General features: G+C 47.1%; 1 protein-coding gene across 5 annotated transcripts in view; it reads right to left on the bottom strand.

Annotated features, from left to right (window-relative positions):
- The window catches only part of LOC106606204 (COP9 signalosome complex subunit 1), a 64,698-nt gene extending 48,819 nt beyond the window's left edge, over positions 1–15,879 (bottom strand). For 2 of the 5 annotated variants that reach the window (XM_045719604.1, XM_045719605.1), the window contains exons 1-10: positions 12,724–13,101; positions 10,938–11,030; positions 8,239–8,420; positions 7,963–8,127; positions 7,497–7,632; positions 7,237–7,314; positions 6,981–7,041; positions 4,867–4,952; positions 4,134–4,228; positions 2,744–2,849 (exon numbers count right to left, since the gene is read on the bottom strand). In XM_045719604.1, the coding sequence (XP_045575560.1) occupies positions 2,744–2,849; positions 4,134–4,228; positions 4,867–4,952; positions 6,981–7,041; positions 7,237–7,314; positions 7,497–7,632; positions 7,963–8,127; positions 8,239–8,420; positions 10,938–11,030; positions 12,724–13,086 (1,365 nt within the window). In that variant the 5' untranslated portion in view covers positions 13,087–13,101. Of the gene's footprint in view, positions 1–1,447; positions 1,566–2,743; positions 2,850–4,133; positions 4,229–4,866; positions 4,953–6,980; positions 7,042–7,236; positions 7,315–7,496; positions 7,633–7,962; positions 8,128–8,238; positions 8,421–10,937; positions 11,031–12,723; positions 13,102–15,636 lie in introns of those variants that run through there. The other 3 variants (XM_045719608.1, XM_045719607.1, XM_045719606.1) reach the window with 3 other exon arrangements.
- Positions 15,880–22,013: the final 6,134 nt, after the last annotated feature.

The following is a 22,013-nucleotide window of genomic DNA, read 5'->3' as shown; positions in this document are numbered from 1 at the left end:
GCAGGTAGCCTCGTGGTCAGAGGGGCGGCAGGTAGCCTCGTGGTCAGAGGGGCGGCAGGTAGCCTCGTGGTCAGAGGGGCGGCAGGTAGCCTCGTGGTCAGAGGGGCGGCAGGTAGCCTCGTGGTCAGAGGGGCGGCAGGTAGCCTCGTGGTCAGAGGGGCGGCAGGTAGCCTCGTGGTCAGAGGGGCGGCAGGTAGCCTCGTGATCAGAGGGGCGGCAGGTAGCCTCGTGGTCAGAGGGGCGGCAGGTAGCCTCGTGGTCAGAGGGGCGGCAGGTAGCCTCGTGGTCAGAGGGGCGGCAGGTAGCCTAGTGGTCAGAGGGGCGGCAGGTAGCCTAGTGGTTAGAGGGGCGGCAGGTAGCCTAGTGGTTAGAGCAGGTAGCAGGTAGCCTAGTGGTTAGAGCAGGTAGCAGGTAGCCTAGTGGTTAGAGGGGCGGCAGGTAGCCTAGTGGTTAGAGGGGCGGCAGGTAGCCTAGTGGTTAGAGGGGCGGCAGGTAGCCTAGTGGTTAGAGCAGGTAGCCTAGTGGTTAGAGCAGGTAGCAGGTAGCCTAGTGGTTAGAGGGGTGGCAGGTAGCCTAGTGGTTAGAGGGGCGGCAGGTAGCCTAGTGGTTAGAGGGGCGGCAGGTAGCCTAGTGGTTAGAGGGGCGGCAGGTAGCCTAGTGGTTAGAGGGGCGGCAGGTAGCCTAGTGGTTAGAGGGGCGGCAGGTAGCCTAGTGGTTAGAGGGGCGGCAGGTAGCCTAGTGGTTAGAGGGGCGGCAGGTAGCCTAGTGGTTAGAGGGGTGGCAGGTAGCCTAGTGGTTAGAGGGCGGCAGGTAGCCTAGTGGTTAGAGGGCGGCAGGTAGCCTAGTGGTTAGAGGGGCGGCAGGTAGCCTAGTGGTTAGAGGGGCGGCAGGTAGCCTAGTGGTTAGAGGGGTGGCAGGTAGCCTAGTGGTTAGAGGGGTGGCAGGTAGCCTAGTGGTTAGAGGGGTGGCAGGTAACCTAGTGGTTAGAGCAGGTAGAAGATAGCCTAGTGGTTAGAGCGGTAGCAGGTAGCCTAGTGGTCAGAGGGGCGGCAGGTAGCCTAGTGGTTAGAGGGGCGGCAGGTAGCCTAGTGGTTAGAGGGGCGGCAGGTAGCCTAGTGGTTAGAGGGGCGGCAGGTAGCCTAGTGGTTAGAGGGGCGGCAGGTAGTCTAGTGGTTAGAGCAGGTAGCAGGTAGCCTAGTGGTTAGAGGAGGCAGGTAGCCTAGTGGTCAGAGGGGCGGCAGGTAGCCTAGTGGTTAGAGGAGGCAGGTAGCCTAGTGGTCAGAGGGGCGGCAGGTAGCCTAGTGGTCAGCGGGGCGGCAGGTAGCCTAGTGGTTAGAGGGGCGGCAGGTAGCCTAGTGGTTAGAGGGGCGGCAGGTAGCCTAGTGGTTAGAGGGGAGGCAGGTAGCCTAGTGGTCAGAGGGGCGGCAGGTAGCCTAGTGGTCAGAGGGGCGGCAGGTAGCCTAGTGGTCAGAGGGGAGGCAGGTAGCCTAGTGGTTAGAGCGTTGGGCCAGTAACCAAAAGGTTGCTGGATCGAATCCCCGAGCTGACAAGGTAAAAATCTGTCCCTGTAAAATAAGAATTTGTTCAATGAGGTTAAATGAAATTAAAAAACAATCCCAAGACTAATTCAATCAACATTACTGAGTGGCAATATAAATAGTTTTTCCATTTATATTTTGCAGTCAGCCTGTAACAGTCCATATAAAACTGTTTTCTTCCTTACCATCATCTAGTCAGCCTGTAACAGTCCATATAAAACTGTTTTCTTCCTTAACATCATCTAGTTAGCCTGTAACTGTCCATATAAAACTGTTTTCTTCCTTAACATCATCTAGTTAGCCTGTAACAGTCCATATAAAACTGTTTTCTTCCTTAACATCATCTAGTCAGCCTGTAACAGTCCATATAAAACTGTTTTCTTCCTTAACATCATCTAGTCAGCCTGTAACAGTCCATATAAAACTGTTTTCTTCCTTAACATCATCTAGTTAGCCTGTAACAGTCCATATAAAACTGTTTTCTTCCTTAACATCATCTAGTCAGCCTGTAACAGTCCATATAAAACTGTTTTCTTCCATAACATCATCTAGTCAGCCTGTAACAGTCCATATAAAAACGTTTTCTTCCTTACCTTCATCTAGTTAGCCTGTAACAGTCCATATAAAACTGTTTTCTTCCTTAACATCATCTAGTCAGCCTGTAACAGTCCATATAAAACTGTTTTCTTCCTTAACATCATCTAGTCAGCCTGTAACAGTCCATATAAAACTGTTTTCTTCCTTAACATCATCTAGTTAGCCTCTAACAGTCCATATAAAACTGTTTTCTTCCTTAACATCATCTAGTCAGCCTGTAACAGTCCATATAAAACTGTTTTCTTCCTTACCTTCATCTAGTTAGCCTGTAACAGTCCATATAAAACTGTTTTCTTCCTTAACATCATCTAGTCAGCCTGTAACAGTCCATATAAAACTGTTTTCTTCCTTAACATCATCTAGTCAGCCTGTAACAGTCCATATAAAACTGTTTTCTTCCTTAACATCATCTAGTCAGCCTGTAACAGTCCATATAAAACTGTTTTCTTCCATAACATCATCTAGTCAGCCTCTAACAGTCCATATAAAACTGTTTTCTTCCTTACCTTCATCTAGTCAGCCTGTAACAGTCCATATAAAACTGTTTTCTTCCTTAACATCATCTAGTCAGCCTGTAACTGTCCATATAAAAGTGTTTTCTTCCTTACCTTCATCTCGTCCAGTAGTTTCAGACAGGATGCGTACTGTGATTCGTAAAACTTGAAGATTATGTCACGCACCTGGGGCTCCAACTCTAAAAACAACTTAAAGGAGCTAGAGAGGAGAGATATAGGAGAGAGATAGGAGAGAGAGAGGAGAGAGATATAGGAGAGGGAGAGATAGGAGAGAGAGGAGAAATATAGGAGAGGGAGAGATAGGAGAGAGAGGAGAAATATAGGAGAGGGAGAGATAGGAGAGAGAGATAGGAAAGAGAGGGAGAGATAGGAGAGAGAGAGGAGAGATAGATGAGAGAGAGAGATAGGGGAGAGAGAGAGATAGGGGAGAGGGAGAGATAGGGGAGAGGGACAGGGGAGAGGGAGAGAGGAGAGAGAGATATAGATGAGAGAGATAGGGGAGAGGGAGAGATAGGAGAGAGAGAGGAGAGATGAGAGGGATAGGAGAGAGAGATATAGGAGAGAGAGAGAGGAGAGATAGATGAGAGGGACAGGGGAAAGGGAGAGATAGGAAAGAGAGGAGAGATAGATGAGGGGGAGAGGGAGAGATGAGAGATAGATGAGAGAGATAGGGGAGAGGGAGAGATAGATGAGAGGGACAGGGGAGAGGGAGAGAGAGATATAGATGAGAGAGATAGGGGAGAGGGAGAGATAGATGAGAGGGACAGGGGAGAGGGAGAGAGAGATATAGATGAGAGAGATAGGGGAGAGGGAGAGATAGGAGAGAGAGATATAGGAGAGAGAGAGAGAGGAGAGATAGATGAGAGGGACAGGGAGAGGGAGAGATAGGAGAGAGAGATATAGGAGAGAGAGAGAGAGAGGAGAGATAGATGAGAGGGACAGGGGAAAGGGAGAGATAGGAAAGAGAGGAGAGATAGATGAGGGGGAGAGATAGGAGAGAGAGAGGAGAGATAGATGAGAGAGATAGGGGAGAGGGAGAGATAGATGAGAGGGACAGGGGAGAGGGAGAGAGAGATATAGATGAGAGAGATAGGGGAGAGGGAGAGATAGGAGAGAGAGATATAGGAGAGAGAGAGAGAGGAGAGATAGATGAGAGGGACAGGGGAGAGGGAGAGATAGGAGAGAGAGATATAGGAGAGAGAGAGAGAGAGGAGAGATAGATGAGAGGGACAGGGGAAAGGGAGAGATAGGAGAGATAGGAGAGGGAGAGATAGGAGAGAGAGAAAGCGAGGGAAAAGAGGTGCTGACATTTCAATATGTACTGAAATCAGTCATCACTCAACAAGCTGTTCCTCTCCATAACAGTTGTCATCAAGGACTTCCACTTGATGGAGAGAACAATGAAGCACATTGTTCTTTAACAGAGTTAGCAGTTACCTGGAGGGGACGACTAAGTGTGGTGCACCCTGCGTAGGGAGCCTACCTGCTGGAGATGATGTTCTTCTGTAGTTCCTGTCTGTCAAAGGTGGCCAGGGCACACATCCCTCCATACACCGCTACATTACTGGGGGACAGGAGCTGGGGAGGGGACCCACAACAGGTTACAACTCCTCAATCCAAATACAACTAATAACACTCCATGTACACAGCAACGTCATGGCTCAGACCAGATATGGTGAGGTACCATACCATTATAATGGAGTGTTGGGGGCGGGCAGGTGAGTTGTGGGGGCGGGGTCAAGTGAGTCGGGGGCGGGGTCAAGTGAGTTGTGGGGGTGGCGGGGTCAAGTGAGTTGTGGGGGTGGCGGGGTCAAGTGAGTTGTGGGGCGGGGTCAAGTGAGTGGGGGGCGGGGTCAAGTGAGTGGGGGCGGGGTCAAGTGAGTTGGGGGACATAGTCAAGTGAGTTGGGGGCGGGGTCAAGTGAGTTGTGGGGGCGGGGTCAAGTGAGTTGTGGGGCGGGGTCAAGTGAGTTGTGGGGCGGGGTCATGTGAGTTGGGGGCGGGGTCAAGTGAGTGGGGGGGTCAAGTGAGTGGGGGGCGGGGTCAAGTGAGTGGGGGGGCGGGGTCAAGTGAGTTGGGGGACAGAGTCAAGTGAGTGGGGGGGGGTCAAGTGAGTTGGGGGGGGTTAAGTGAGTTGGGAGGGGGGGGGGTCAAGTGAGTTGGGGGCGGGGTCAAGTGATTTGGGGTCAGAGATAGGGGGATATATTGATATCTGACCTCTGGGAAGTCGCAGTGGTCAAATGAAGCCTGGAGGAAGCACTTGGCGGCCGGTTTGTACTTTCTAGAGGCCAGCTCTGCCAAACCTGGGGGGGGGGGGCAGGTCAAGAGAAACATTTGAAACTCACAACTTAAAAATAGGTTTTATTACCTAATATGACCTAAGACTTCTTGTGGTTTCTCCTAACAGTATAGTATAATGTCTTAGCTGCAGACTTCAGCGGTCCTCCTAACAGTATAGTATAATGTCTTAGCTGCGGTCCTCCTAACAGTATAGTATAATGTCTTAGCTGCAGACTTCAGTGGTCCTCCTAACAGTATAATACTAGTATAGTATAATGTCTTAGCTGCAGACTTCAGCGGTCCTCCTAACAGTATAGTATAATGTCTTAGCTGCGGTCCTCCTAACAGTATAGCATAATGTCTTAGCTGCAGACTTCAGCGGTCCTCCTAACAGTATAGTATAATGTCTTAGCTGCAGACTTCAGTGGTCCTCCTAACAGTATAGTATAATGTCTTAGCTGCAGACTTCAGTGGTCCTCCTAACAGTATAGTATAATGTCTTAGCTGCAGACTTCAGTGGTCCTCCTAACAGTATAGTATAATGTCTTAGCTGCAGACTTCAGCGGTCCTCCTAACAGTATAATACTAGTATAGTATAATGTCTTAGCTGCAGACTTCAGCGGTCCTCCTAACAGTATAGTATAATGTCTTAGCTGCAGACTTCAGTGGTCCTCCTAACAGTATAATATAATGTCTTAGCTGCAGACTTCAGCGGTCCTCCTAACAGTATAATACTAGTATAGTATAATGTCTTAGCTGCAGACTTCAGCGGTCCTCCTAACAGTATAGTATAATGTCTTAGCTGCAGACTTCAGTGGTCCTCCTAACAGTATAGTATAATGTCTTAGCTGCAGACTTCAGCGGTCCTCCTAACAGTATAGTATAATGTCTTAGCTGCAGACTTCAGTGGTCCTCCTAACAGTATAATACTAGTATAGTATAATGTCTTAGCTGCAGACTTCAGCGGTCCTCCTAACAGTATAATACTAGTATAGTATAATGTCTTAGCTGCAGACTTCAGCGGTCCTCCTAACAGTATAGTATAATGTCTTAGCTGCAGACTTCAGCGGTCCTCCTAACAGTATAGTATAATGTCTTAGCTGCAGACTTCAGCGGTCCTCCTAACAGTATAGTATAATGTCTTAGCTGCAGACTTCAGCAGTCCTCCTAACAGTATAGTATAATGTCTTAGCTGCAGACTTCAGTGGTCCTCCTAACAGTATAGTATAATGTCTTAGCTGCAGACTTCAGTTGTCCTCCTAACAGTATAATACTAGTATAGTATAATGTCTTAGCTGCAGACTTCAGTGGTCCTCCTAACAGTATAGTATAATGTCTTAGCTGCAGACTTCAGTGGTCCTCCTAACAGTATAATACTAGTATAGTATAATGTCTTAGCTGCAGACTTCAGTGGTCCTCCTAACAGTATAATACTAGTATAGTATAATGTCTTAGCTGCAGACTTCAGTGGTCCTCCTCACAGTATAATACTAGTATAGTATAATGTCTTAGCTGCAGACTTCAGCGGTCCTCCTAACAGTATAGTATAATGTCTTAGCTGCAGACTTCAGTGGTCCTCCTAACAGTATAATACTAGTATAGTATAATGTCTTAGCTGCAGACTTCAGCGGTCCTCCTAACAGTATAGTATAATGTCTTAGCTGCAGACTTCAGTGGTCCTCCTCACAGTATAATACTAGTATAGTATAATGTCTTAGCTGCAGACTTCAGTGGTCCTCCTAACAGTATAATATAATGTCTTAGCTGCAGACTTCAGTGGTCCTCCTAACAGTATAGTATAATGTCTTAGCTGCAGACTTCAGTGGTCCTCCTCACAGTATAATACTAGTATAGTATAATGTCTTAGCTGCAGACTTCAGCGGTCCTCCTAACAGTATAGTATAATGTCTTAGCTGCAGACTTCAGCGGTCCTCCTAACAGTATAGTATAATGTCTTAGCTGCAGACTTCAGCGGTCCTCCTAACAGTATAGTATAATGTCTTAGCTGCAGACTTCAGTGGTCCTCCTAAAAGTATAATATGATATCTTACCCGCAGCACATTTTAGTTTGGTGAGGACAGATTGGTTCTGACTGTCTCTCTCTCCTCGTTGCTAGAAGAACAAGCAAGCGGAGATAAGTCAGTGATTTTCTCTCAGTGTGAAGGCTATATTCGAACCTACTATACACACACAACAATTTAAAAGGAGAAAATATATTGAACAAATTCTCATACTGCTTGATTTTACAAGTTTCTCTCACTAGGAAGGTACGATGGAAAGGTTATAGTTCAGTCATTCAGTACTAACCTCAGCTATCTCTGGAGTGGATTCTGCCTTGCTGACATAGCTAAGTACATGGGACCAGTTCTGGAGGTAAACGCTAACCTAGCGAGAAAGAGAAAGAGAGAGAGAGAGAGAGAGAGAGAGAGGTTTGAGAAACCTTCCAAGGATGTTAGGTCAGACAATCCTCATGTATGGACTTGACCAAGTGAAGACAACTTGATAAAAGTTGACATGACATTCATAAACATTCATTTCGGAGGCACGTGTTAATGAGGTCATAGTACCTTGATGACGTTCAGACACATGTTGATGACATGCTTGGCACTAGTGCAGTAGTCTCGGGCTCGGCTGTAACACTTAAGGGCGTTGCTGAGATCTCCACAGTCTAAATAGTGGTCCCCTAGGTCATCATGACCCCGCCTGAACAGACAGAGAGAGGGAGGGGAGAGGGAGGAGAGAAAATCCAGAGAGAGAACTTGTTGAGTAGTAGACTGGTTCCATTTGAGTTTTGAGGTCCTTCCTCTCCTCTACCACATCACTGGCTGTGTCTACATTCTCCAACCTTATCCCAAAGTGTGCACTTGTCTTGCACGCTCCCTCTCATGACGTTAAAAGCACTGGATGTGTGTAAACCCAGCAGATGTCCTAGGTTCTAGCCATGCATGTTGTCCGAGTTCCATCTCCACTGCTTGTGACACACGTAACACAGTGAAAACAATGTCTACTTGAGTTTCCCCCGTAGCTAGTTACCTGATGCTCTCTTTGATGGAGTTTCCCTTGTAGTTCTTGAGGTCAGTGTCCAGCTTCTCCAGTTTGAGCAGGGCCTTTTTCCTGGTGCTCTCTGCCCAGGCTGTGTCCAGGAGAGGGGCCTCCACCAGCCCATCAGGCACCGCGTCAGGGACACCCTGCGCCTGTCTGGGAATAGACAGAGATGTTAGGGACGTATGCACACATGCGGGATCTCACACACACACACACTTTTGTACCTTATATAGGCTCCACTTCACTCACACACACACTCCTCACCGCTTGGCGTCGGTGAGTCGGCGGTGGATCTCCTCGTACACGTCTACGTTGAAGGTCCTCTGGACGAAGGACAGGGCCATCTTCAGGGCCTCGGCACGGAGCTGGGGACAATGTTGTGCTATGAACTGCAGTCTCTCAATACGCATCAGACCGCTGTAGCTGGACGCAAACTGCTCCAGGTCCTAGAGAGGGAGACCAGGAGAGATGAAAGAGAGAGAGAGACAGGGAGACAAAAGAGAGATTGAGAGAGAGACAGCGAGAGGCAGCGAGATTGAAAGACAGAGAGAGACAGAGAGCGAGAGACAGCGAGATTGAGAGAGGAAGAGTGAGAGAGAGAGACATAACAGTGAGAAGATAACACATGATAGGAGTATGTGACAGACTGACTTCATTTAGTTCAGTGTTTAGCATAGAATATAGAAGTAGACCTACAAAGCTAAGGAAGATACAGTCAGTAACGTGCCAGTGCAAGGGCTAGCTTAGTGCTATAGTAACGTCCCAGTGCTAGCTTAGTGCTATAGTAACGTCCCAGTGCTAGCTTAGTGCTATAGTAACGTCCCAGTGCTAGGGCTAGCTTAGTGCTATAGTAATGTCCCAGTGCTAGGGCTAGCTTAGTGCTATAATAACGTCCCAGTGCTAGGGCTAGCTTAGTGCTATTGTAACGTCCCAGTGCTAGGGCTAGCTTAGTGCTATAGTAACGTCCCAGTGCTAGGGCTAGCTTAGTGCTATAGTAACGTCCCAGTGCTAGGGCTAGCTTAGTGCTATTGTAATGTACCAGTGCTAACTTAGTGCTATAGTAACGTACCAGTGCTAGCTTAGTGCTATAGTAACATCCCAGTGCTAGCTTAGTGCTATAGTAACGTCCCAGTGCTAGCTTAGTGCTATAGTAACGTCCCAGTGCTAGCTTAGTGCTATAGTAACATCCCAGTGCTAGCTTAGTGCTATAGTAATGTCCCAGTGCTAGCTTAGTGCTATAGTAATGTCCCAGTGCTAGTGCTAGCTTAGTGCTATAGTAACGTCCCAGTGCTATGGCTAGCTTAGTGCTGAAGTAACGTCCCAGTGCTAGCTTAGTGCTATAGTAATGTCCCAGTGCTAGGGCTAGCTTAGTGCTATAGTAATGTCCCAGTGCTAGGGCTAGCTTAGTGCTATAGTAATGTCCCAGTGCTAGGGCTAGCTTAGTGCTATAGTAACGTCCCAGTGCTAGCTTAGTGCTATAGTAATGTCCCAGTGCTAGGGCTAGCTTAGTGCTATAGTAACGTACCAGTGCTAGCTTAGTGCTATAGTAACGTACCAGTGCTAGCTTAGTGCTATAGTAACGTCCCAGTGCTAGGGCTAGCTTAGTGCTATAGTAATGTCCCAGTGCTAGGGCTAGCTTAGTGCTATAGTAACGTCCCAGTGCTAGCTTAGTGCTATAGTAACGTACCAGTGCTAGCTTAGTGCTATAGTAACGTCCCAGTGCTAGGGCTAGCTTAGTGCTATAGTAACGTACCAGTGCTAGCTTAGTGCTATAGTAATGTCCCAGTGCTAGGGCTAGCTTAGTGCTATAGTAACGTACCAGTGCTAGGGCTAGCTTAGTGCTATAGTAACGTACCAGTGCTAGGGCTAGTTTAGTGCTATAGTAACGTACCAGTGCTAGCTTAGTGCTATAGTAACGTCCCAGTGCTAGGGCTAGCTTAGTGCTATAGTAATGTCCCAGTGCTAGCTTAGTGCTATAGTAATGTCCCAGTGCTAGGGCTAGCTTAGTGCTATAGTAACGTCCCAGTGCTAGGGCTAGCTTAGTGCTATAGTAATGTCCCAGTGCTAGCTTAGTGCTATAGTAATGTCCCAGTGCTAGCTTAGTGCTATAGTAACGTACCAGTGCTAGCTTAGTGCTATAGTAATGTCCCAGTGCTAGGGCTAGCTTAGTGCTATAGTAACGTACCAGTGCTAGGGCTAGCTTAGTGCTATAGTAACGTACCAGTGCTAGGGCTAGCTTAGTGCTATAGTAACGTACCAGTGCTAGGGCTACTTTAGTGCTATAGTAACGTACCAGTGCTAGGGCTAGCTTAGTGCTATAGTAACGTACCAGTGCTAGCTTAGTGCTATAGTAACGTACCAGTGCTAGCTTAGTGCTATAGTAACGTACCAGTGCCAGCTTAGTGCTATAGTAACGTACCAGTGCCAGCTTAGTGCTATAGTAACGTACCAGTGCCTTCTTAGTGCTATAGTAACGTACCAGTGCTAGCTTAGTGCTATAGTAACGTACCAGTGCTAGCTTAGTGCTATAGTAACGTACCAGTGCTAGCTTAGTGCTATAGTAACGTACCAGTGCTAGCTTAGTGCTATAGTAACGTACCAGTGCTGGCTACTTTAGTGCTATAGTAACGTACCAGTGCTAGCTTAGTGCTATAGTAACGTACCAGTGCTAGGGCTATCTTAGTGCTATAGTAACGTACCAGTGCTAGGGCTAGTTTAGTGCTATAGTAACGTACCAGTGCTAGCTTAGTGCTATAGTAACGTACCAGTGCTAGCTTAGTGCTATAGTAACGTACCAGTGCTAGCTTAGTGCTATAGTAACGTACCAGTGCTAGCTTAGTGCTATAGTAACGTACCAGTGCTAGGGCTAGCTTAGTGCTATAGTAACGTACCAGTGCTAGGGCTAGTTTAGTGCTATAGTAACGTACCAGTGCTAGGGCTAGTTTAGTGCTATAGTAACGTACCAGTGTGGGGTTTTCCACCACATAGTTGGTGTCTGGAGTATTCTGTTGGTCTTCCTGGGGGTCAGCATCGATCTGCATCGGCTCAACAGCCCCCTGGAGGAGAGAGAGGGATGGAAGGGAGGGGGAGAGAGAGGAGAGAGAAGGTGAGATGGAGAGCGAGCGGGGGAGATGGAGTGAGAGAGCGGGGGAGATGGTGAGAGAGTGGGGGAGATGGTGAGAGAGCGGGGAGATGGAGAGATAGAGGGATGGAAGGGAGGGGGAGAGAGAGTGGAGAGAAGGTGAGATGGAGAGAGCGAGTGGGGGAGATGGAGAGAGCGAGCCGGGGAGATGGTGAGAGAGCGGGGGAGATGGAGAGAGGGATGGAAGGGAGGGGGAGAGAGAAGGTGAGATGGAGAGAGAGCGAGCGGGGGAGAGAGAGATAGACTTTTAGAGGTTAACCCCCTAAGGTCAATGACCGCGCACCCGCTGAAATCGAATTAGCATTTTAAAAAAGCCCCATAGAAATCCATCAATTTAAGCTAGAGCAGTGTTTCTGCAGTGAAAGGTGACAGAGCTAGAGCAGTGTTTCTGCAGTGAAAGGTGACAGAGCTAGAGCGGTGTTTCTGCAGTGAAAGGTGACAGAGCTAGAGCAGTGTTTCTGCAGTGAAAGGTGACAGAGCTAGAGCAGTGTTTCAGCAGTGAAAGGTGACAGAGCTAGAGCAGTGTTTCAGCAGTGAAAGGTGACAGAGCTAGAGCAGTGTTTCAGCAGTGAAAGGTGACAGAGCTAGAGCAGTGTTTCAGCAGTGAAAGGTGACAGAGCTAGAGCAGTGTTTCTGCAGTGAAAGGTGACAGAGCTAGAGCGGTGTTTCTGCAGTGAAAGGTGACAGAGCTAGAGCGGTGTTTCTGCAGTGAAAGGTGACAGAGCTAGAGCAGTGTTTCTGCAGTGAAAGGTGACAGAGCTAGAGCAGTGTTTCAGCAGTGAAAGGTGACAGAGCTAGAGCAGTGTTTCAGCAGTGAAAGGTGACAGAGCTAGAGCAGTGTTTCAGCAGTGAAAGGTGACAGAGCTAGAGCAGTGTTTCAGCAGTGAAAGGTGACAGAGCTAGAGCAGTGTTTGTCAGACCATGAGACATCCCAATTGGTCTTCTCAGAACATTGTCTGTAGCGTCCAAACAGCCTACAAATGATTGACCCTTCAATGGAAAGATGAGACTCTGACGAACATGACGGTGTTCTCCGTTTTGCTCTATGACCCGACAAGCTACTTGGGACTCATCTGAAGTCGGTACAGCCGATCTGCCAACTGTCTGTGGCGTCCGAACAGTTTGGCCTACACACTAATATGACCCTCTGTGTAAAGGTGAGACTCTCTAGGACGCCCACAGGCCTCACAAGACTTGTCTGAAGGTCCCCTGGTACGAAGTGGAAAACATTTATGGAAGTATATATGGAGACTGGATTAGTACCAAAAATATGGGGTTAAATACATGTAAAAAAAAATAAACTTGGCAAGTCAGTTAAAAACTAATTCTTATTTACAATGACGGCCTATGAACAGATTTTTACCTTGGCAGCGCGGGGATTCAATCTAGCAACCTTTCGGTTACTGGCCCAACACTCTAACCACTAGGCTACCTGCCGCCCTAATAGCAGTAAGGACAAAAATTATTAATAAAAAAATACGTGTTCTTTTTTTTTTATACTTCAAGGGGTCTTAAAATTCAAAATCAAATAGCAAAATGATCCTTGGTATGACCTTAAAACAACTCCATATATCAGAGCTTTGCTCTGTCTGCTCTGGTGGTCCTACCTCTGGGAGCAGGGAGCATGCTGAGAGGCTGGAGCTAAGGACGTAGTCCCCTGCAGTGAACGGTGACAGCAGATTGGGTCTACTGCTGCTATGGGAGGTACAGGGCAGCTCTGAGGCTGAGGTCTGGGCCAAGCTAGCCCTACTCTTGTCCCTGTCTCTGGCCATGTCCCTGTCTCTTTCACTGTCCTGAGCTTGCTCTGCCCCTGCGGCAACCTCCAGCTCTGACACTGAGCTGTCCTGGAGGAGGGAGGGGAGGCGGGAAAGGGGAGAGATGCAGGGAAGGAAGGGAGGGGGAGATGGAGGGGAGGGCAAAAGAGTGATTTCTGTCCTTGATGACTTAAAGCACTTCGCATGATAAGTCATGTTAGTTAGCTAGCCACACCTCTGACCACATTAGCTAGATGTTATTTGGGGCTGTGTAATAAACTACATGACCAAAAGTATGTGGACACCTGCTCGTCAAACATCTTATTCCATAATCATGGGTATTAATATGGAGTTGGTCCCCTCTTTGCTGCTATAACAGCCTCCACTCTTCTGGGAAGGCTTTCCACTAGATGTTGGAACATTGCTGCAGGGACTTGCTTCCATTCAGCCACAAGAGCATTAGTGAGGTCGGGCACTGATGTTGGGCGATTAGGCCTGGCTCGCAGTTGGCGTTCCAATTCATCCCAAAGTAGTTTGATGGGCTTGAGGTCAGGGCTCTGTGTAGGCTAGTCAAGTTCTTCCACACCGATCAACAAACCATTTCTGTACGGACCTCGCTTGGTGCACGGGGGCATTGTCATGCTGAAACAGTAAAGGGCCTTCCCCAAACTGTTGCCACAAAAACATCTTTGCTGTAGCGTTAAGATTTCCCTTCACTCTAACTAAGGGGCCTAGCCCGAACCATGAAATTGGGGCAGGTAGCTTTCTCCTGGCATCCACCAAACCCAGATTCTTCCATTGGACTGCCAGAAGGTGAAGCGTGATTCATCACTCCAGACAACATGTTTCCACTGCTCCAGATTCCAATGGTGATGAGCTTTCCACCACTCAACCTGACGCTTGGCATTGTGATCTTGGATTGCGACTGCTCGGCCATGGAAACCCATTTCATTTTTTTTATTTAACCTTTATCTAACTAGACAAGTCAGTTACGAACAAATTCTTATTTACAATGAGGGCCTACCTCAGCCAAACCCGAATGACGCTGGGCCAATTGTGCGCCGCCCTATGGGACTCGGCCAGTTGTGATACAGCCTGGAATCGAACCAGGGTCTGTAGTGACACCTCTAGCACCGAGATGCAGTGCCTTAGACCGCTGCGCCACTCGAGAGCCCATGAAGCTCCCGACGAACAGTTCTTGTGCTGACGTTGCCTTCAGAGGCAGTTTGGAACTCGGTAGTGAGTGTTGCTACATGCTTCAGTGGTCCCGTTCTGTGAGCTTGTGAGGACTACCACTTCGCGGCTGAGCCGTTGTTGCTCCTAGACATTTTCACTTATCAGCACAGTACAGTACTTATCAGTACAGTTGTCCAGGGCAGCTCTAGCAGGGTAGAAATTTTACAAACTGACTTGTTGGAAAAGTGGCATCTTATGACGGTGCCACGTTGAAAGTCACTAAGCTCTTCAGTACGGGCCATTCTACTGCCAATGTTTGTCTATGTAGATTGCATGGCTTTTATTTAATAGAGATTGTATGGCTGTGTGCTAGATTTTATACACCAGTCAGCAACGGGTGTGGCTGAAATAGCAGAATCCACTAATTTGAAGGGGTGTCCACATACTTTTGGTGATGTAGTGTATATTTGGTGCTGTACAAACAAGGTGGGTCACACATGTGAATTGGTGGAAGAAGCAAGGTCTGAGACATTTAAGAAACATGGAAGTCCTGCTTCTTGCATAAAAGGGATGTCAATTAATGCGTTGTCTCTAAACTGAACTGCAAGGGTTGGTGAAAGGTTTCAGGGTGATAGTAACTTATGCCAGTCCGGTGGATGTTGTTTAGCTAGTTGATTATAACAGACAATTTAAGAATTGTTTCCATGGCCATCTTCTCTAGCTAACTCCATTTTTATTTAGCTAGCTAAATAGCTTGGGGGTGGTATAATTTGTGGAACGTTCCAACAGGATTCTGTTCCAAAAACTTCGTAAATAACAAAATTGCCAACAAACAACGCATATAAAGTTGTATAGAGGCAGAATAAGATACCGGGTAGGGAGTGAGCTATTTCATTAAGTTTTTCCCTCACCAGGTTTATTCCCGAAAAATGTCTGTCCTCACTCTGGTAGCCTATGGACAAACATTAAGAATAAGCTATGTGGTGAGTTGATGCCTATTCGGCAGCTAGTTAGCTAGGTGACTTGATCGTGCTACTTTGTATGCATTGTTTGTTGACAACCTTGTACTTTACAACGGATTCCTGTTGGAACGTTCCACAAATTATACCCACCCAATAGCTTGCATTTTAGGTGGCTACGCTAACGTTTGACAAAGACGTAGCTATGCTAGTCAGGAATTACTAACTACAGTCAGGTTATTTTGTTAAATCAGCAAACTACAGTAACGACTCAACACGAGCCATCAAACTGTCTGTTTACATTTTCTATAACTAATATAGCTACACCTGCTTTTTTTTTTATCCGCCGACTAGTTAGCTAAATCTATCAAACAAATTGAAGATTTATAATCTATAATAAACCTAGTTCAATCCGCCCTAACGCTAAATGTATTAGATAATAAGGACTAACTTGATGTTGCGACCCTAGCATAGCTTCTTAGCTAACGTTAGCTAGCAAGATTAGCTTGTTAGCTAACGCTAGTTGAAAACACTTTGTTAGAGAACCAAATATATCAACTCAATCTAAACAAAAAATATAGTCATTCAAACGTGTTCCCGGTTATATAAACTGTTGAAAACACAAGTTTACCTGAAAGTTAAAAACCTGTACGGGCAGAGGCATCTCCTTCTCTGCCGACACAAACACAATAATCACATCCGGGGTATGGGAGTGCAACTTGTATCTAAATCCCTGTGGAGCAAAAGTTACTGCCTTAAATCAAAATATGGCTCGCTGGAACAAACCCAGCTTTGGCACTGTTACGAAACATTTTAATACCCCCATTCTTACATTATCATACATGGTTATAACGCCTAGTATATTGGACTAGTATATAAAGCCTAGTATATAAGTACATCGCATTCGGGAAAGTATTCAGACCCATACACCTTTTCCACATTTTGTTACGTGACAGCCTTATTCCCTCAAAACCAAGAATTCCTGATTAGTCAGGAAGAATCCCATGTCTGGTTGACTGTGAGCATCTGAAGTGTCACCCTAATCCCTCTATACAGTGCATTCAGAAAGTATTCAAACCCCTTGACTTTTTCCATATTTTGTTATGCCTTATTCTAAAATGTATGAAATAATGTTATCCCTCATCAGTCTACACACATTACCCCATAATGACAAAGCAAAAACAATTTTGAAATTTCTGCAAATGTATTAAACATAAAAACTGAAATACCTTCTTTAAATAAGTATTCAGACCATTTGCGTTGAGACTTGAAATTGAGCTCAGGTGCATCCTGTTTCCATTGAACATCCTTGAGATGTTTCTACAACTTGATTGGAGTCCAGCTGTGATAAATTCGGACATGATTTGGAAAAAGGCACACACCTGTCTATATAAGGTCCCACAGTTGACAGTGAATGTCAGAGCAAAAACCAAGCCATGAGTTCGAAGGAATTGTGTCGAGGCACAGATCTGGGGAAGGGTACCAAAACATTTCTGAAGCATTGAAGGTCCCCAAGAACACAGTGGCCTCAATCATTCTTAAATGGAAGAAGTTTGGAACCACCAAGACTCTTCCTAGAACTGGCTGCCCGGCCAAACTGAGCAATCAGGGGAGAAGGGCCTTGGTCAGGGAGGTGACCAAGAACCCGATGGTCACTCTGACAGAGCTCCAGAGTTCCTCTGTGGAGATGGGAGAAACTTCTAAAAGGACAACCATCTCTGCAACACTCCACCAATCAGGTCTTTATGGTAGAGTGACCAGATGGAAGCCACTCCTCATTAAAAGGCTCATGACAGTCCGCTTGGAGTTTGTCATAAAGCACCTAAAGGACTCTCAGACCTTGAGAAACAAGTTTCTCTGGTCTGATGAAACCAAGATTGAACTCTTTGGCCTGAATGCCAAGTGTCACGTCTGGAGGAAACCTGGCACCATCCCTACAGTGAAGCATGGTGGTGGCAGCATCACGCTGTGGGGATGTTTTTCAGCGGCAGGGACTAGGAGACTAGTCAGGATCAAGGCAAAGATGAACGGACCAAAGTACAGAGAGATCCTTGACGAAAACCTGCTCCAGAGCGCTCAGGACCTCAGACTGGGGCGAAGGTTCACCTTCCAACAGGACAACGACCCTAAGCTCACAGCCAAGACAACACAGGAGTGGCTTCAGGACAAGTCTCTGAATGTCCTTGAGTGGCCCGGACTTGAACCCAATCGAATATCACTGTGTGACCTGAAAATAGGTCTCTGACAGAGCTTGACAGGATCTCCAGAGAAGAAAGGGAGAAACTCCCCAAATGCAGGTGTGCCAAACCTGTAGCGTCATACCCAAGAAGACTCGAGGCTGGAATCGATGCCAAAGGTGCTTGAACAAAGCACTGAGTAAAGGGTCTGAATACTTATGTAAATGTAATATTTCAGATTTTTTATTTGTATACATTTGCAAAAATATCTAAAAACCTGTTTTTGCTTTGTCGTTATGGGGCACCTGTGTGTAACTGGGGATAGTTTGTCAACTGGAGGCACACACAGCGTATGGATCTGCGCAAACTGCTACAGAAAGTATATAGATTTTACCCTACGGATAATAAGGGTTTTCAAGAGCTTATAAGTACTATACTGAAGGAAGATATACTGCTCAAAAAAATAAAGGGAACACTTAAACAACACAATGTAACTCCAAGTCAATCACACTTCTGTGAAATCAAACTGTCCACTTAGGAAGCAACACTGATTGACAATAAATTTCACATGCTGTTGTGCAAATGGAATAGACAACAGGTGGAAATTATAGGCAATAAGCAAGACACCCCCAATAAAGGAGTGGTTCTGCAGGTCGAGACCACAGACCACTTCTCAGTTCCTATGCTTCCTGGCTGATGTTTTGGTCACTTTTGAATGCTGGCGGTGCTTTCACTCTAGTGGTAGCATGAGACGGAATCTACAACCCACACAAGTGGCTCAGGTAGTGCAGCTCATCCAGGATGGCACATCAATGCGAGCTGTGGCAAGAAGGTTTGCTGTGTCTGTCAGTGTAGTGTCCAGAGCATGGAGGCGCTACCAGGAGACAGGCCAGTACATCAGGAGACGTGGAGAAGGCCGTAGGAGGGCAACAACCCAGCAGCAGGACCGCTACCTCCGCCTTTGTGCAAGGAGGAGCAGGAGGAGCACTGCCAGAGCCCTGCAAAATGACCTCCAGCAGGCCACAAATGTGCATGTGTCTGCTCAAACGGTCAAAAACAGACTCCATGAGGGTGGTATGAGGGCCCGACGTCCACAGGTGGGAATTGTGCTTACAGCCCAACACCGTGCAGGACGTTTGGCATTTGCCAGAGAACACCAAGATTGGCAAATTCGCCACTGGCGCCCTGTGCTCTTCACAGATGAAAGCAGGTTCACACTGAGCACATGTGACAGACGTGACAGAGTCTGGAGATGCCGTGGAGAACGTTTTGCTGCCTGCAACATCCTCCAGCATGACCGGTTTGGCGGTGGGTCAGTCATGGTGTGGGGTGGCATTTCTTTGGGGGGCCGCACAGCCCTCCATGTGCTCGCCAGAGGTAGCCTGACTGCCATTAGGTACCGAGATGAGATCCTCAGACCCCTTGTGAGACCATATGCTGGTGCGGTTGGCCCTGGGTTCCTTCTAATGCAAGACAATGCTAGACCTCATGTGGCTGGAGTGTGTCAGCAGTTCCTGCAAGAGGAAGGCATTGATGCTATGGACTGGCCCGCCTGTTCCCCAGACCTGAATCCAATTGAGCACATCTGGGACATCATGTCTCACTCCATCCACCAACGCCACGTTGCACCACAGAGTGTCCAGGAGTTGGCGGATGCTTTAGTCCAGGTCTGGGAGGAGATCCTACAGGAGACCATCCGCCACCTCATCAGGAGCATGCCCAGGCGTTGTAGGGAGGTCATACAGGCACGTGGAGGCCACACACACTACTGAGCCTCATTTTGACTTGTTTTAAGGACATTACATCAAAGTTGGATCAGCCTGTAGTGTGGTTTTCCACTTTAATTTTGAGTGTGACCCCAAATCCAGACCTCCATGGGTTGATAAATTGGATTTCCATTGATTATTTTTGTGTGATTTTGTTGTCAGCACATTCAACTATGTAAAGAAAAAAGTATTTAATAAGATAATTTCATTCATTCAGATTTAGGATGTGTTATTTTAGTGTTCCCTTTATTTTTTTGAGCAGTGTATATAAACTCAACATACAACAATTTAATTGATTTTACTGAGTTAGAGTTCATATGAGGAAATCAGTCAATTTAAATGAATTCATTAGGCCCTAATCTATGGATTTCACATGACTGGGAATACAGATATGCATCTGTTGATCACAGATACCTCTAATGGGCCTCAGGATCTCGTCACTGTATTTTTCTGCACTCAAATTGCCATCGATAAAATGCAATTGTCTTCGTTGTCCATAGCTTATGCCTATACCATAACCCCACCACCACCACGAGGCACTCTGTTCACATCGTTGACATCAGCAAACCGCTCACGCACACGATGCCATACACGTGGTCTGCAGTTGTGAGGCCTGATGGACCTACTGCCAAATTCTCTAAAACAACATTGAAGGTGGTAAAGAAATTAACATTAAGTTCTCTGGCAACAGCTCTGGTGGACATTCCTGCGGTTAGCATGCAAGTTGCACGCTCCATCAAAACTTGAGACATCTGCATATTTTAGAGTGGCATTTTATTGTCCCCAGAACAAGGTGCACCTGTGTAATGATCATGCAGTTTAATCAGCTTCTTGATATGCCACACCTGTCAGGTGGATGGATTATCTTGGCAAAGGAGAAATGCTCACTAACAGGTATGTAAACAAATTTGTGCACAAAAATTGAGAGAAAAAAGCTTTTTTGTGCGTATGGAACATTTCTGGGATCTTTTATTTCCGCTCATGAAACATGGACCAACACTTTACATGTTGAGTTTATATTTTTGTTCAGTGTGTATATATAAAGGTTAGCACTTATTAGTGTTCACTAATACGATCACTTTTTTAAACCACATGTTCAGTGAAGAGCTTTCTTTTGGCAACATAAAAACAGGGGTGTATTCATTCCACCAATTCTGCTGCACAACGGAACGTTTTGTAACTGTTTGGAGTTTCTATTGGAAAAATCCAGGTAAGTCTCTCCCCGTTTCATTCCATCTGCTTCCGTTTAAGAAATGTTTTGCAACAGAATCAGCGTAATGAATACACACACCCCTGGTCATCAAAAACAGACAGTTCCTTTTTTCTGTTAAATGTTACATTTGTTGTTTTTGTTCAGTGTTCTTCCTTAATCAAAGTTCAGTAGAATATCACTGATGCAACAACACAGAAGCATGGAGCTGGTCAAAACAAAACAGAAATACTACTGTAAAAATAAATAACACTTGCAAAAAAACTTCTCTCTCACCCTCTCTTTCTCTCTCCCTCCCTCTACCCCCCTCTTTCTCCCTCCCTCTACCACCTTTTCTCCTCCCTCTACCCCCCTCTTTCTCTCTCTCCCTCTACCCCCCTCTCTCTCTCTCTCCCTCTACCCCCTCTCTTTCTCTCTCTCCCTCTACCCCCCTCCCTCCCTCTACCCCCCTCTTTCTCTCTTCCCTCTACCCCCTTTCCTCTAATCTCTTCTTTCCCCTCTACCCTCTCTCTCTCCCTCTACCCCCTCTCTTTCTCCCTCTACCCCTCTCTCTTTCTCCCTCTACCCCCTCTCTTTCTCATTTTCCCTCTACGCCCCTCTCTTCTTATTCTCTTACTATCTCAATTTCCTCTCGGACATAACCAGAGATTACTACTGATAACAGAGTGCTGCAGAGCATCATCCCTCATATGATTAGAGCAAACTGTCAAAAGATGGAAAACTGAAAGCCCAAGGTAATTGGGGCTGCAGACAGACATCGTCCTCTGACACCGGTGTGCAGTGCTCTGACACCTCAGCCTGCCATTTCCTTTTCACTTTGGTGTTTTTGCCGGGCTCTCTCTTTTCTCTCCTCCTCTGCAGTTCCTCCCGCTTCCTCTTTCTCTCCTGCTTCTCCTTCACTCCAGCCTCCTGTTGATGAAGGAGTTTGTTGTACTTGACGCTTGTGATGACGCGGGCCGGCAGGAGGAGTCGACGCTTCACTTTCTGCCGGTTAGATGGGCACCAGAACATTGGCCAGGTCTGGAGAGACGAGTCCTGCAGCCACCAAAGGGTTTGTGGGTGGGGCACGCTGTCCGCAGGTCGAACAGCAGCCACCCGGGACAAGAAACGTGGTCGCTGCTGGGGTTGCGGGGGCCTCTGCTGCTTTGGTGTCGGGGGTCCCTGCAGTGGCCTCTGAGGTTGCTGCTTTGGGGTCGGGGGTGGTCGGCACCAGCTTCACCAGCTGGCTGGAGTCAAAGGCCTCTCTGTTGAGTGGGAAAATCCCTGCCTTCTTGAACCCAGCCATAATGTTTTCTTAGTGACCGTCTGGGGGTAGGCCTCTTGCAGCATGGCGGAGAAGTGCTTCTTGCCGATGACAAGATCGCCCCGCACCAGGCCTAGACGTGCAGCATTCCTGCTGAACACAGTCTTCAGTGGGCCAAAGACACTGATGTCCAATGGCTGCAACAAGTGGGTGGTATTCGCCGGCAGACAAACCACTTCCACCTGATTTTCCCGGCAAAACTTGACAACCTCCCTGGACACATGGGTTTTGTGGTGGTCCACTACGAGCACCAGGGGCCTCTCCTTTGGGGCGTGCTTCACGAAGAAGAGCAGCCACTTCAGGAAAAGTTCTGCGTCCATGTAGCCTTTAGGGGACACACCATACAGGGCCTTCGGTGGACCCTCGAGGGCACAGGCCGTACAGGGGAGGCACTTCTGGAAGATTATAAAGGCGGGGATACTCTCACCAGCTGCACTCACACAGCAGTGCACGGTAATATGTTCCCTAGTGGTGTGCTGCTGCTCTTGATAGATGTGTTTTCTGTCTTTTTGACAGAGAACTTTCTCCCTGGACTTGAGCTTGTCCGAAAAC

The sequence above is a fragment of the Salmo salar genome, chromosome ssa06, assembly GCF_905237065.1.
Source record: "Salmo salar chromosome ssa06, Ssal_v3.1, whole genome shotgun sequence".
NCBI classification, from domain to species: Eukaryota; Metazoa; Chordata; class Actinopteri; order Salmoniformes; family Salmonidae; genus Salmo; species Salmo salar.
This window is presented reverse-complemented; position numbering and strand designations above follow the sequence as displayed.